This window comes from Hyperoodon ampullatus (assembly GCF_949752795.1).
Source record: "Hyperoodon ampullatus genome assembly, chromosome: 1".
NCBI classification, from domain to species: domain Eukaryota; kingdom Metazoa; phylum Chordata; class Mammalia; order Artiodactyla; family Ziphiidae; genus Hyperoodon; species Hyperoodon ampullatus.
This window is the reverse complement of record NC_136914.1, coordinates 66,642,108-66,657,961: the sequence shown is the minus strand read 5'-3', so window position 1 is coordinate 66,657,961 and position 15,854 is coordinate 66,642,108. Positions and strand designations below refer to the sequence as shown.

At 49.5% G+C, this 15,854-nt stretch overlaps 1 protein-coding gene across 1 annotated transcript in view; it reads left to right on the top strand.

Annotated features, from left to right (window-relative positions):
- POLR3A (RNA polymerase III subunit A) overlaps positions 1-8,226 on the top strand; it is a gene marked incomplete at both ends in the record, with an annotated part of 50,367 nt that extends 42,141 nt beyond the window's left edge. Inside the window, 8 exons of the mRNA XM_079717352.1 lie at positions 743-913; positions 2,026-2,119; positions 2,315-2,407; positions 3,056-3,220; positions 3,724-3,888; positions 4,065-4,196; positions 6,071-6,203; positions 8,078-8,226. Of these exons, the coding sequence (XP_079573478.1) occupies positions 743-913; positions 2,026-2,119; positions 2,315-2,407; positions 3,056-3,220; positions 3,724-3,888; positions 4,065-4,196; positions 6,071-6,203; positions 8,078-8,226 (1,102 nt within the window). The remainder of the gene's footprint in view (positions 1-742; positions 914-2,025; positions 2,120-2,314; positions 2,408-3,055; positions 3,221-3,723; positions 3,889-4,064; positions 4,197-6,070; positions 6,204-8,077) is intronic.
- Between the last annotated feature and the right edge of the window lie 7,628 nt (positions 8,227-15,854).

Below are 15,854 nucleotides of genomic sequence, written 5' to 3'. Positions count from 1 at the left end.
AAAATTGCAAAGAAATGTCCGACTGCCCTCTCCCCACAGAGAAACTACCGATATATTTGGCAATTGCCAGCTGCTCTGTCCACCTTCAGTACCATTTGTTAGCAGAGCTCTTAGATCTTCTCCAGTCATCCCACGCTGACCACCGGTAGCCCCTCAGTATTCACTGTCATCATCGGACCCCTCTGAGCACCACGTCCCCTCATCTGCACCTGTAACTGATTTGTGCCAGGTTCTTCCTCTATCACAAGCCTAGCCTGGGTCCTTGCCAATTCCTTCCTGGCCCTGATGGCATCTGTATTTTTTCTGTTGAAAGGAGATAATCAGAAGCCTCCCCAGCAGTTTTTGGTTTTGTCTTTTTTGGCCCCCCTTTTCTTCCCCCCTTGCATCGTGAGGCTTGCAGGATCTTACTTCCAGTTCCCCAACCAGGGATTGAACCTGGGCCCACCCGAGCCCTGGCAGTGAAAGTTTGGAGTCCTAACCACTGGACTGCCAGGGAATTCCCTGGTTTTTTCTTTTTAATTGACGTATAGTTGATCTACAACACTGTGCAAGTTCCAGGTGCACAACATAGCGATTCGATATTTCTGTATATTGCAAAAGGATCACCACGATAAGCCTCGTTACCATCTGCCACCATACAAAGATATTACATCATTATTGTCTGTATTTCCCATGCTGTACATTTCATCCCCGTCTCCTTAGCAATTTTACTGGATTTTTCATCCCTACCTTGTCCTTTCAGGGCACAGATGGAGCCAGGTTCTGCCGTGGGTGCACTCTGTGCCCAGAGCATTGGCGAGCCGGGCACCCAGATGACCCTGAAGACTTTCCACTTCGCGGGGGTGGCCTCCATGAACATCACCCTGGGTGTGCCCCGCATCAAAGAGATCATCAACGCTTCCAAGGCCATCAGGTACCCGCATCCGTGTCCCTCTTGTTCTCACACTCACCTGTCATGATCCTTGAGAAACAGTGTTTCTCTTGGGTGTGTGCGTGTGTGTGTGTGTGTGTGTGTGTGAGAGAGAGAGAGAGAGAGAGAGAGAGATGCTAGCAGGCAGTTTCTCAAACTCCGGAGTGACGCATGCTTGTGTTAATCATATCTTGCCTTTTACAAAACCCAAACTGGAAAAAAATAAGTCCAAACTGGATAGTCAAAATTGATGCAATGGTAATTTATGGCCACAAGTCACATGAAAGAGAGAAACCTAAAAAAAATGCCTGGAAAACTTGGAACCATGTGTCAGTGTAGATTTCATCCTTTTGATGTCATTATTCCCAGCCTCACTAGGCCTGACTAACGTGTCTACCACTTGAGCTATGGTCATATTCTGTGACACACTCCCTGTCCGCCCACACCCCCGCCCCGGTGATTTCATGATAGGATTTGTGGGTGATGTGAGACTAGGAAAGATAGAAATACCTTATAGTGCATTCAGTGACAAAATCATGTTTCACCTCTGATCCGAGTCTAACGAAATGACAGCATAACATTAAATGAAAGAAAGCTGTACTTGGTTCTAGAACAGCACCTGTAGACGTCCAGGGTGGCAGGAGTTCTGCCTGCCTCCTCTAGGTTGGTCAGATCTCCCAGGAATGTGCGTTCGGGGGATGCTGTCCAGGACAGCGAGGATGGAAGCTCCTAGCTGGTGGTTGGAGGAGCTGGAGGTGTCCTGAAGAGGAGATTGTAGGGGTGGCAGTGGAAGTGGAGGAAGCTGCAGTACACGAAGGGTCCGTTTACTCAGGGAACAGAACCGAAATAACTACTCATTAGGCCCAAAGAGGAAAAGGTAGGTTCGCTTGGCCAGGAAGAATGTTCTGAAAGTCACTCAGTGACTGATCGAGTGGGCTGCCTCATGAGCACGTGTATGTGAAGCCCTCAGTGGCGTGCCCGACTCCAGTAAACGCTCAGTACATTGCGGTTGCTGTTAACATTACAACTGCAAGTGGTACCCGGGCTTAACAAAGCGGTGTTCTTCAAACAGCCTCATTCCTTGTGCTGTCATCATTTGCCCTTACTTCCCATAGCACTCCAATCATCACAGCACAGCTGGACAAGGACGACGATGCAGATTACGCTCGCCTCGTGAAAGGGAGAATTGAGAAAACCCTCTTGGGAGAGGTAAGAAGAAATCCCTCTTAACAATAAGAAAACTAAACCCGCAGCGTTGCCAGTAAGCGTAAGAACCACTTGTAGTGGATTTACTAGTCAGTGTGTCCACACTGCTCTGTATCCTTAAAAAAAATAGAGTGAGCCTTGGATGCTCTGAGGGAAGGGAAAGTGACTGATGAACATTCTGATCTTTTGACACCACAGATTTCAGAGTATATTGAAGAAGTGTTTCTTCCGGACGATTGCTTTATTCTCGTCAAGCTCTCCCTGGAACGGATCAGACTTCTGAGGCTGGAAGTGAGTCACGTAATTAAATGCGTGGAGGAAGTCATCCTCTTTTAGCCCCAAGATAAGCGCTGATAAACTAGGTCAAGAGCTATGCAAGGCACAGGAAACCCTGCAGAGGCTTTCACTCAGTGTCTGTTCTGTGAGTCTGTTGTACCTTCACATTTTCTCTCTACGCCTGACCCCAGCACAGAGATTGCCACTCAGGGACACACAGGAAATTAGTGGAGGTTTTGTGCAGGCCATAATACCCATTTGCTGTGATAACAGCATTACAGCATCTGGAAGGACCGTAGTGCCGGCTGTGTCTTACTCACCTGTGGGCCCCCAGCACAGCACCTGGCTGGCTCAGGAGATGTTTTTGGATGAGTGGATTGACCTGGCTTAATTATCATTGGTGTTTATGTGCAGGTAGCAATGGCAAAAAAAGGGTTGGGGGGTGGGGATCTACTCTTTAATGAATAAGGCAGAGGTATACATTACGGCACATAAATACACAGTATCTCTCCGGTATTAAAATATCGTGGTGTGGAGAGAGATCGGGGGAAAAGTGACTGAAAAGGCTTCTTAGAGGGGCAACGATGCAAAAAGACCAAGAAACACTGGAACTGCAGCCTCCAAACTCTGCTAGTAATGTCCTGGGTGTGCGGCCCCTCACAGGTGAACGCTGAGACGGTGAGGTATTCCATCTGCATGTCCAAGCTCCGTGTGAAGCCTGGCGACGTGGCCGTGCATGGTGAGGCTGTGGTGTGTGTCACCCCCCGAGAGAACAGCAAGAGCTCCATGTACTATGTGCTGCAGTTTCTGAAAGAGGATCTCCCCAAGGTGAGACACAGGTCACCTCTCCAGGACCGCGTCTGGCCTAATACCTGGAGATGCATAAAGGGAGGGACCGCGCTTACCTCTAACCTGAAGAGTCGGGTGTCAGGAAGCCACAAGGGCGTTGTCACTGCTGAGACCGAGGGTGGCGCCCTGTTTCTTCGTTTCTTCGCTACACCCCTAAGGAGTCAGGCAGGTTCCGGTTTCCTTCTAAGCACTGCCTCACCAACTCTGCCTGTTCGGTTTCTCTTTGTTCTTTCATAAAACTGGTGGTGGAAGGGGGCATGGTCCCCTGAGCTTCTGCTTCCCCCCAACCACTAGAGCAGCACACAGGCACTCCCAAGTTTGGCATGTTGCTGACAATCACCTCTGAAAATGGGGTGATCAAGGTCACAAACCCAGGCCATGACGTTCCCAGTTCTCACAGCCACTGTGGTTTCCCAGGCTCCTGGGTGGGTGGGGGCCGCAGGCACTGCGGGGTCTGGAGCCTTATCTGTCTGTGAGTCCAGGTGGTGGTGCAGGGCATCCCGGAGGTGTCCCGAGCTGTCATCCACATCGACGAGCAGAGCGGAAAGGAGAAGTTCAAGCTCCTGGTGGAGGGTGATAACCTGCGGGCAGTCATGGCCACCCACGGTGTGAAGGGCACCCGAACTACCTCTAACAACACGTATGAGGTACTGCTTATGGCCAGGGGCACCTTGCAGTCATCCCGTCTCCCTCCTGGCACGCTCCTCCGACCCTGCCGTTTGCTCTTGGTCTGCACTCCCATCTCTGGGGAAGGGCACAGGGTGCCGGGAGCTGCAGGGTAGAGGAGGACATGGCTGCCTTTGCTCATCCTGGCTCTCCACAGGTGGAGAAAACCCTGGGCATCGAAGCTGCCCGGACGACTATCATCAACGAAATCCAGTACACGATGGTCAACCACGGCATGAGCATCGACCGGCGGCATGTGATGCTGCTCTCTGACCTCATGACCTACAAGGTTCGTGGGGGCCTGGCAGCCAGTCGTTGCAAACCCAGTTTCGGGAGCACAAAGCTTGTAGGACACGTAGCGTGCCCAACTGTGATGACCACCGTTACCCCAAGACCGAAGTACAGTGGTCAGGATTGGGCATACTGTTAAAATTCCAGTGTGAAAATTTCAACCTCGTGGCAGGAGGCAGAACATGGTTTTTGTCCTTTTTAGAAATTTTATCCTAAAAGAAAACTAGCCATTGCCAAAAGCCCAAGGATTCCATGGCAAACTGAGTTTTATTCCCTGTTAAACCCATTCATCACACTTATTCTGTAGCCATTTCCAGGTTAAAGAACAAGTTAACATAACCTGAGGGGGGAACTGAGGTTGGTATTTCTGGCCGTGCTGGGTCTTCGTTGCTACACGCGTCTTTCTCTAGTTGTGGCAAGTGCGGGCTACTCTTTTTTTTTTTTTTTTTTTTTGTGGTACGCGGGCCTCTCACTGTTGTGGCCTCTCCCGTTGCGGAGCACAGGCTCCGGATGCGCAGGCTCAGCAGCCATGGCTCACGGGCCCAGCCGCTCCGCGGCATATGGGATCCTCCCAGACCGGGGCACGAACCCGTATCCCCTGCATCGGCAGGCGGACTCCCAACCACTGCGCCACCAGGGAGGGCGGGCTACTCTTCATTGTGGTATGCGAGCTTCTCATTGCGGTGGCTTCTCTTGTTGGGGAGCACGGGCTCTAGGCTTGCGGGCTTCAGTAGTTGTGGCACGCAGGCTCAGTAGTTGTGGCTCACGGGCTCTAGAGCACAGGCTCAGTAGTTGTGGCGCACGGGCGTAGTTGCTCCGCGGCATATGGGATCTTCCCGGACCAGGGCTTGAACCCATGTCCCCTGCATTGGCAAGCGGATTCTTAACCACTGCACCACCAGGGAGGTCCCGAGCATGTCATTTTTATTCTGACTTTTTTCTAACATTATAAATGTTTTCCATGTTGTTACATAGTTTTATAAATACACTTTTTTAATGATGGCACAACATACCTTTAGATGAAAGCACCTAAATTTACATAACTCTTTTTCTACCTTGAGGCTTTTAAATTATTTGAGTTTTGAGTTCTTTGAACCATAAGAAACATCTTCAGAAGTACCTAACTTTTCTTTTTTTTTTTTTCTTTTGGCTATACGCGGGCCTCTCACTGTTGTGGCCTCTGCCGTTGCGGAGCACAGGCTCCAGACACGCAGGCTCAGTGGCCATGGCTCACGGGCCCAGCCGCTCCGCGGCATATGGGATCTTCCTGGACCGGGGCATGAACCCGTGTCCCCTGCATCGGCAGGCGGACTCTCAACCACTGCGCCACCAGGGAAGCCCAGAAGTACTCTAACTTTTAAAAGTTAGATTCTTAATTCTACTTTTCAGGGATTTTTTTTTTTTGACCATGCTGTGCAGCTTGCAGGATCTTAGTTCCCCAACCAGGGATTGAACCCAGACCCTCAGCAGTGAAAGCGCAGAGTCCTAACCACTGGACCTCCAGGGAATTCCCTACTTTTCAGTTCTTTTTTAAATTAATTTTTATTGGAGTATAGTTGATTTACAATGTTTGTTAGTTTCTGCTGTACAGCAAAGTGAGTCAGTTATACATATACATATATCCACTCTTTACTTCTCAGTTCTTAATTCTTTGTTCCAATGGCACCCAGCTGTGAGTGTAAGGATCTGTGTTGTCAGTGGCTGATGGCCTCAGAGGGACACAGGTGGGACAGATAGCTGTTAGGATTCTGTTTAAACCTGAGATTCTGACTTGCGGCTCTGCTGATTTTTGCTGCTTCTGTTAAGGGAAGGCGGGGCATGCGTTTTGTAAGTGGCATGAGTACCACTCTGGCTCTCTCTCCCGTGGCGCAGGGTGAAGTCCTGGGCATTACTAGGTTTGGCCTGGCCAAGATGAAGGAGAGCGTGCTGATGCTGGCCTCCTTTGAGAAGACAGCCGACCACCTCTTTGACGCCGCCTACTTTGGGCAGAAGGACTCCGTGTGTGGTAGGTTTGGTGTTCGTAGCAGCCTCCCCAGAGGCCTTTGTTGATGCAGCTTAGACCATGGCCGGGGCTTCTCAGGAGGTGGAGAAACTGAGCAGGCAGAGCTTTTACTTAAGAATAAAGTCACAGATCATGGAATTGGAACTGACCTATCTTTTATCTCCAAAGCCTGACTGTGGCAGCCTGCATCCCACACATTTGTAGAAGGCTTCTCTGTCAGTACAGAGAAAAGATCGCTGCTGGGCATGTAGGGATTTTCTAGTCCTCAGAATTACAGTCGGCCACTCCGATCCTGCGCCAGGCACCCACTGTCCTGACTTCCTGAGCAAGGCAGCCAGCACGCCTGTGCCGGGCACCTCGTATGGTGTCTCAGCACATCAGTGAGGCGCAGGTATCGAACCCTTTCTCGGTGAGAAGAACGAGGGAACTGACTCGCTTGTAGTGAGTGTCTTGCCCTGCGCTAGCCTCCTCTCCCACCACACAGCGCCTCTCTGACGGGCCTGGGGGAGAGGGAGCCCAAGGGGCGGCTGTCACAGCACATCCCTACCCACCCGGAGTGCCCACTTTGCTCTAGCCTTTCTCGTGCCGCAGCAAGACCCTGTGTCCTGAGGTGGGAGTTTGTGAGGGCCTGGGGCTCCAGCAGCGACGCCAGGCCTGGCCTTCATCCCCGCCACCAGAGCTCTGCTTCCTAGTGGCCATTTCCCCCTCTCACCTCCTTGTGTGGATTGGCCACCCAAGACGACGGTCAGGTGGGGCCCCAGTCAGTATATGCCTATTTTTTGCTCCTGAGATTAACTCTTTCTTTCCCAAGGGTCACAGGTTGCAAATAGAGGGAAAGAGAAATTACATAATTCTTTAAGATAATGAAAGGTAAAAGGAAAGAAAAGGGAGCAGAGATTGGGGCAGGAGAAGGGCAAGGCCAAGGCAAAAATAAGAGCGAGTCTGCTTGACAGCAGGGCTGAGACCCAGCTCCCCAGCTCTACCACCAGGACGCTGAGCCTGGTCTTTGCTGCTGCCCTGCTGCGGCCCCACCCACCGCCCCTTCTCCACCACTGACCCCTCTGGGCACCTAGTGTGGTCACCCTACCCCAACTTTGAAATCTCCTGGTCGTTTAAATGTTGTAACTCAGTGTCAGCCCTTACTACGTGTTGGTTTTTAGTTTGGTTGTTTGCCTCTCTGGTGCCCTGATAGCACAAAGCCCAGAACATAGCAGGTACACACTTGCTTGTTGTAAAACCAGAAGCCTGACGCAGAGCCCAACATTTAGATCTTAAAAATCTGAAAAGGAGCTTGGAGAATCTGCGCTGTCGCCTTACTCCTGTCACTCTACGAGGGCCCTGCCTTCTGAGTGTCTCTTTTTCAGTCTGTGGACTCCGAGGTTGGGGTTCTGTTAAGCCGCCCTGACCCCTGGGCGCAGGGAACAAGTCTCTGCTGCTGTCTCCAGGGGGATTGGCATCTGCTTACTATGATCCCATTTGCTTGTCTCCTGGGCCCTAAGTTAAGGAAGTGCTGGGTGGCAAACTTGGGGTTTCCTGAGTGTCATTCAGTATATCCCTGCTGTCTGAGTATAGTGCTCATGAAGGTGAGGCCCACACGGTGCCTTTGGCTCAGATGGAGAGACCTCTGAGCCAGCAGCGGTGCTGTGAGCGGGCACTGCCCTTCGCTGGACTTCCCCCAACCCATCCAGGAGCGCCGTGCCATGCCTTCGGCATCTATAGATGAGGCGTGAAGCGAACAGCCCGGATTCAATCCATCGATGTGTAGTGGGGCTGGGACTCCAAGCCCAGTTTCTGACTCCCAAGTCAGTAGTCTCTCTGTCATGAAAACCTACCCGTGTGTCGAGAAGCCCTCTAACATCCTTTCTGGTTGGTTTCAGGGGTGTCTGAATGCATCATCATGGGGATCCCCATGAACATTGGAACCGGGCTCTTCAAGCTGCTCCACAAGGCTGACAGGGACCCAAGCCCTCCCAGGAGGCCCCTGATCTTCGACACAAACGAATTCCACATCCCCCTTGTCACATAGTCCAGGGAAGAGGGGACCGTTCCTGACCTCGGCTCCTTGTTGTCTGGAAAGGGGCTGGAGGCCAGCAGCTAACTCGTGAGCTTTGTGCTCCCCAGGACCGAGGCCCTGCCATCCCCACCATGCTGGCAGTCAGAGAAGGCCCCCAGCATCCTAGGAGCAACTCAGCCAGCGACCCAGACCACAGCATAGTGCTTGCTGGGGAGAACCAGGATTTGTCTGTTTGTTTGAAACCTAATTAATCTAGGGACAGCTCAGCACCTCCTGCCCACTCCACCTCCCTGGACTTGAGGAGCCCCCAGCCCAGAATCTTTGCTCGTTCCCACCTCACCTGTCCCTCTGTCCACTCAGAGAGGTGTCCCACCCTGACCGGGAGCCAGGTCTAAGCCCCAGGGCCAGGGCACATTCTCAGTTCTTCCGTTCCCCAGTCATGCTGCAATCTCCAAGTGTGACATACTAATGTAAATATTGTTACTATTATTTATTTGTCCACTTTGAAGAATCTGGAGTTTTTATTATTATTTTGGTTTTCCTTTTGAAACCAAGAAGCTATAGAAACCAAGAAAGCCAGCTTTGAAGCGTCACTGGAAAAACTGGTTAAGCAAATGGGATCGTGTAGGATTTGTAACTGAGCTGAAACTGTCGTGAGGCCACGCTGCTCTGAAACATCTTTTGCAGACCTCCCAGCTACCCTCTTTTTGTCGACTTCCGACCCCCATAGTTGGGGCTCAACCTCATGACGAGGCAAACCCATCCTTCATGGCCTGGAGACGCCTCGCTGGAGCGTGGGGCCTGCTGAGGTGGGGACTGTCGTGTACACAGAGATGAGGAGTGAGGCTGGTCCAGGCCCACACACCACCTGGGCGGCATCCACACCCTCCTGCGGAATCTGCATGTGTGCCCTGCTACCTGCGGCCGAAGAGCACGCGGGGCAATTGCAGAGCTGGGGGCCTAGAAAGTGTCCCAGGGGAGTGGCGGGAGAGGGTCCTCCCAGAGGGTGCAAGCAGACACCAGCTCTCGGGGCTGAAGTGGTCACCCAGACAGGAAGGGCGAAGGCCTGCACAGGGGTGGGTGCCAGCTAGGGTTGGGGATGCGCCCCAGGTGGCACATCAGGCTCCTCAAAGAGGACATCTGTGACAATAGAAAGCACACGTCGGGCTATGAGGAGAGAACCAACAGGGCATCCTGGGAAAACCTATGTTTAACTGCCTGCTTGGGCTTCTGCCAGTGACTGCACCATCACTGGTGGGTTTTTCAAGGCTTATGAAGGGGTTTTGTGCAACATAGGAAAGAAATGTGTGTAGCTTGTCTTCAGAGAGCACAGGGGGTTGCTTCTGGAGACGGTGGTTGTTTGCTGAATTTGCTCCTGGGGATTGGCCCAGGGCCACGGAGAAGGAACTGCGGCAGCTGCAGAGCTACTCCCTCTGGAGAACGCTCCATGGATCCTGTCCTCCTTCCTTCCCTGCCCAGAGCCAAGTTTATCACTCTGGCTCTTCCTTCCCTCCCATGAGGCCTTGGAAAACCAAGGCTGCTTGGTTGGAAGTGAGACGATAGTGAAAAGTGGGGCTTTGACCCTGCTTTCTGGCTCCGTGCACTTGAGAAGGAAGGTCTACTTCTGAAATGACAGCCTGTTCATCTCAGTGTATCAAGCCACTGAAAGAAACAACAGCACAAACCAAAGAGGTGGGCATCTGTTGAGCAAGAAAATGGATGATTAAAGAGATGGATGTGGTAAAAGAAAAAGTAGGGGAGAGTCAAAGAATTCAAGCAGTATAATGTACCTACCTTCTTTGGTCATTCCCTAGTTGACTCCCCAGGTTCTGAGTTAATGCCACTAAGGCAGTTAGCGTAACCCTTGGTTCTTGGGTCTGTGTTTGGGATGAGTGCTTCCCCTCCCATAGTGACGTGATTTTGAGTTAGGAATTCCTGACCTGAGTGACTTTTCAGCAATGCTCAGGCTTAAATTCTGTTAAAATTAGTTTGATTCCCACGCCCATGAGGTTAACCTACAGACTTCTCTTAGGGTGCCAGTGATGTGAAAAAAGGCCATTTTTCACCTTCAGCCCCACACACACACCTCTGAACTAAGGTGGCCTGGTTGAAAACGAAGTGTTGAGTCCATTAACACACTTACTCAGGGTTGCCCCATGAAGCCTCACCACGGACTCGCTTCTCTCACCCTACCTGCCAAGAGCCACAGAGCCACACGGCTGGCTTCCTGAAAACTCACCTGGGAAGTAAGCCGCAGGCCTGATCAGATCCAGGACTGCTGGAATCCACGCAAGGGCCAGGGAGGGTGGAATTGGGTGGCGGGAGGGAACACCGACGCCCACCTTGCTCTGTTTGACATATACGAGAAGTGGTGGGGGGAGGGACCGTGGCATCCATGTGCTGCTGTGAGTAATAAAGGCGGCACTGGGACTTCCCTGGCCGTCCAGTGGTTAGGACTGCGCTTTCCCTTGCAGGGGGCACGGGTTCCATCCCTGGTCAGGCAACTAAGATCCCACATGCCACCCATTGTTGGTGGCCAAAAAAAATTTTTTTAAATAAAGGCAGCACCGCCAGGAGCCTCCTCCTGGCTCCGCGAGCACTCCCTGACTCCCTGCGTGAGACCTGTAATTGCAGTGGCTGCAGGCCCGGGGTCGGGTTCAGGCCAGCACTGGTTCCGGGAAGGGGCACATCCCCAGTGAGGAGTGAGATATCCTCGTGGTGCTGCCAGCCCTGCTGGGCCCATAGGGAGCGCTGGCCAGTAAACCCTACTCCAGGCCCTCCACCGTGCGTCCCAGGGGTGGGAGTTAAAATTGTCCCTAATGTGACCATCTGCCCTGCCCTGGCCTCGGGCTTTGTGCAAGCGCCCGAACTCAAACACCAGATAGCAATGTGTTCTCAGGAGTGAGCTCAGTAGAAGGTTAGGATTTTATTCTGGCCTGTTTGGAAGAAATAAGAAAAACACATTTAAATTCCGTCTCATCCATTAACAGACATGTTTCTGACTGGTGATCTGTCCAGTTCTTGACCGTTTTTCCATCCTACGTACCAGGGGATCGAAATAGCGATTGACTCAGTTACAGTCCCCACCCCCTATCCCCCCATTCTCCCCGCTTTGTTCAAGACTTTGGGGGCAGAAGAGACATTCCGGAGTCTTTCAGAGTCTGTGTCAGAGTTAAATAAATTACAGTGCTGTGTTTCTATTTCAGGGTTTATCCATTTGTATTCACATTGATGCATGTCTGATTGAATCTGACACTATGGAATGATTATTTTCCTTGAATTTTTGTTGTCTCTTGGCAGAACTCTCTTTTTCTACCAAAACTCAAAAGAAGAAAACTTGTTATACAAAAAAGTGTAGCAGTTCATCCCTGTGGGTTGTGAAACAAGGTGATTGGGACACATGGGAGCTGTAACTCCCAAGATAATTAATGTTCCCGCCACAAGCCAGCCTCTAGAGGTAAGCAGTGAGCACCCAGCGCCCCCCGCCCCCAGTGTAGCTAATTCAAACCCAGTGGGACGCAGCAAAATGTCCCCCACACCCGTGCCCTGAAGATGCCACCTGGCCAGGATCAGGTGTCTAGCTTAACGGTTCTTTCATTCATTTGACTAGTAAAGGCCTGCTATGTCCAGAGTCTTGTCATAGGTACAGCAGTAGACAAAACAGGTAAATCTGATACTAACACATCTAAAAAGAATTCTTCAGCAGAAGGGGGTGGAGCAAACTTGATAAAAATGTGTCCAGCACAGGGTAGGGTTAAAGCTGCAAAATTCCATATGACCTAGCAACTCCACTACTGGGCATATATCTAGGGAAAACCATAGTTCAAAATGATATATGCTCCCCAATGTCCATTGCAGCACTATTTACAATAGCCAGGACATGGAAGCAACCTAAATGTCCATCAACAGATGAATGGATAAAGAAAATGGGGTGCCTATACACAATCGAATATTACTCAGCCATAAAAATGAACGAAATTGTGCAATTTGCAGAGACGTGGATGGACCTAGAGACTGTCATACAGAGTGAAGTAAGAGAAAAATATCGTATATTAATGCATATATGCGGAATCTAGAAAAATGGTAAAGATCTTATTTGCAAAGCAGAAACAGATGTAGAGAAGGGGGTGTGGGATGAATTGGGAGATTGGGATTGACATATATAACATATTGATACTACGTATAAAATAGATAACTAATGAGAATCTACTGTATAACAGGGAACTCTACTCGGTGCTCTGTGGTGACCTAAATGGGAAGGAAATCCAAAAAAGAGGATATATATATATATATATATATATATATATATATATATATATTGCTGATTCACTTTGCTATACAGCAGAAACTGACACAACAGTGTAAAGCAACTATACTCCAATTTAAAAAATAATTTTTAAATAATGCAGAATTGAGGGCCTGGCTCCTTTGGGCGGGCTCAGTACATCAGGCCTCACCAGGGCAGAGAATGGTCCCTCTGAGCCAGCACAGCCCTCAGGTTCCAACCCTTTCATATAGGCCCTCCATGCCCCATTTGGCCTTCCCTTGGGCCTGGATTTTGGAGGGTGTGCCCTGAGCAGAGGACGTGAGACTGTAGTTACTGGGAAAGGATGCAGCTATCCTTATCCCACCACCAATGTAGAGTTAATAAGTGGATATTACGCTTTTGTTCTGTGCCAAGTGGTGTCCTGAGCCCTCAGAGAAAGTCCCTGCATACATGGGGTTTATCATCTGATCAGGTTGTCAGGGTTGTCTTGTGGTTAAGAGCCTGGGTTCAGACTGTTGGAATTCAAATCAAAATTTCCCCTTTTTTTCTGGTGGCCCTGAGCTAATGACTTAACCTCTTTGCCTCACTCATTTATAAGATAGGAATGCCATTTATTGGTACCTAACTCATAGGGTCATTGTGAGTTTCAACATGATTATGCATATAAGGTCTTAGTACAGTGCCTGGCACACAGTACATGCTCATTAAGTATGTTTGCAATTATGGTGACTATCACTATGTTTACCGAAAAATATGATTTGCGAATTCACAAGTAAAACCCAGTCCTCTGACCCTTTTTAATTCACTCAGATGGAGCTGTCTTTTGTGGCCTTGGAAATAGGGTCTCCCTAGACATAACCCCTGCCTCACTCTCTGCTCAGTCAGATCCCGGGAAGTATTTCACACTAGGGACAAAGAAGGCTAGGGAAGGGAACAGACATTTGGCAGTCATGTGGCTGAGGGCTTGAACATTTGCATTTAGGCCATGAAGTAAATGTGATCTCATTTGAAGGGTTGTGGGTAGCAAGACCAAAATAACTCAGACTTTTTATACAGAGATGTGGATATTAACATATTTATTTACATAGGTGTATTGTATAACAGGGTGTCCCTCTCTTTAAAAGAGAGGTTGCCATTGAAAAACCATCAGCAAAGAATATATTAAGAAATTTATAATAATGGCCGCCTCTGGGGATAGAAACTGGAAGACTGAAGGGTAGAGGCATGAGCTACTTACTTTCCACTCCTTTCTAACGTTGTACTTAGGTACTTAAGTACTTAGGTATTGCCTTTTTTTTTTTTAATCAATATCTAATGGTAAAGGAATCAAGTCATCTCGGAGCAGACTTTGTTCTGGAAAGTGATGAGTGTCCTGTCCTGAAAATAGCTGAGTGATCCCTTCCAGTTATATAAACATAAATCAAGTAGGCACCAGATATTCAGGGAGGAGGACATCATTATCAGGATAAGTTGACAAAAAACCTAAGTTAACACAGCCTTGGGACTTCTCTGGTGGTCCGGTGGTTAAGACTCTGCATTTCCACTGCAGGGGGTGCGGGTTCCATCCCTGGTCAGGGAACTGAGATCCCACATGCCGTGAGGCGCGGCCAAAAAAAAAAAAAGTTAACACTGCCTTAAATACCTAGGTTTTTCTTTTCTGACATAAAAAGACCAGAGAGGGCATTCCAGGATAGCAGTTTCACAAAGCTGTGGGGAACCCAGGCCCCTCCCAACCTCCCCTTCCACCAGCCCTAGGATACGGCCCAGCCCTCATTCCTCATGGTCCAAGGTGACTGCTTGAGCACCAGGCATTAGAGCCAGAAGAAAAGGGGAAAGAAGCGTAGCACTTCCCTTGAAGGAAAGTTCCCAGAAGTTAACTTGGCATTTCTGTTTACATCCCCTCAGCTGGAACTAGCCAAACTGAGTTCCCAAGGAGGCTGGAAGATGGTCTTTGGGTTCTGGGTGGCCATGTAGGGGCTTCTGTTAGCAAAAAGCATGGAGAGGAGCAGAAGTGGGCAACAATTGTGTCTGCCTGTGGAGTATCAGGACTTTTTGGGTTTTTTTTTTTTTGCTTGACAAAAGTTGGGAAATTTCCCTAAACCCCTCAGAACTGGAATGTTGCTGGGGGGTGCAACCATGGAAACTCTTCCTCTTCAAAAGGGACTGAGACACCCCCCGCCCCCCCATGCCGGCCCTTCACTCTCCCCTTTCTTTTCCCTTTCTTGCAAATTTTATGCCTGAGTTTTTGTTGTTTAATAATCTGACATTTAAGGGACTTCCCTGGTGGTCCAGTAGCTAAGACTCTGCACTTCCAATGCAGGGGGCCTAGGTTTGATCCTTGGTCAGGGAACTAATCCCACATGCCGCAGCTAAGAGTTCACATGCCGCAACTAAAGATCCTGCACGCGGCAGCAAAGATCCCGTGTGCTGCAACTAAGAACCGGGGCAACCAAATAAATAAATATTAAAAAAAAAAAAATCTGACATTTAAATTAGATCACATTCCTTAGCAGACTGTTCAAAATGTCTCTAGACTGATGGAAAATGTAACGGTCAAGTGTTCATTCAATAACTAACACTGTTTATTGCTCACCTACTATGTCCTGGCCCCAGTACCAGGTGCAGGGTATTGAGTGGTGAACCCTTCCATGGCTCCTTTCCTTACGGAATTAATGTAGTCACATCACTATCCAGCAGAAATATAATAGAAGCCACATATGTAAGTTAAAATTTTCTAGTATCCACATTTTTTAAATTGTGAACTTAATTTTAATAATCTACATAATTCAACATATCCACAATATTTCAACATGCAATCGATATAAAAAATTATGAATGAGGTATTTTACACTCTTCACACTGAGTTTTCAAAATCCAGTGTATGTTTTACTCTTAACAGCACATCTCAAGTTTCAAGTTCTCAAAGCCCATATGTGGTTAAGGGATACTGTATTCAGATTGAAAAGCAGTCTGGACGAGACAGTAAACAAATGGACAATTACAAACCGCACTAAGAATCGAGGAGACAGCTGCAGTGATGGAGAAGGAAGAGGAGGCCTCTGTGAGCAGTGACAAAGCGGATTCCTGAAGGATGAGCAGAGCAAGGGTATGAGCGTTTCCAGGCAGAGGGGCCAGTGCGCAGGAAGGCCTGTGGAAGGAGGGAGCCTGGCCCCCCAAGGGCTGCCAGTGGGAGACCAGCCACATCATCTCCAGGAGCTCAGACCTGGGGTCTGAGCCGAGGCCAGGCCCCAGAGAGTGCCCACGGCCTCCTGTCCCTCCTGAAGCTGCCCACTCGGCTCCTCTACTCACTGTCCGAGGAACTTCCAGTCAATACCTCTTGAGGCTTAAACTGGCCTGAAATCATCTTCTGTTG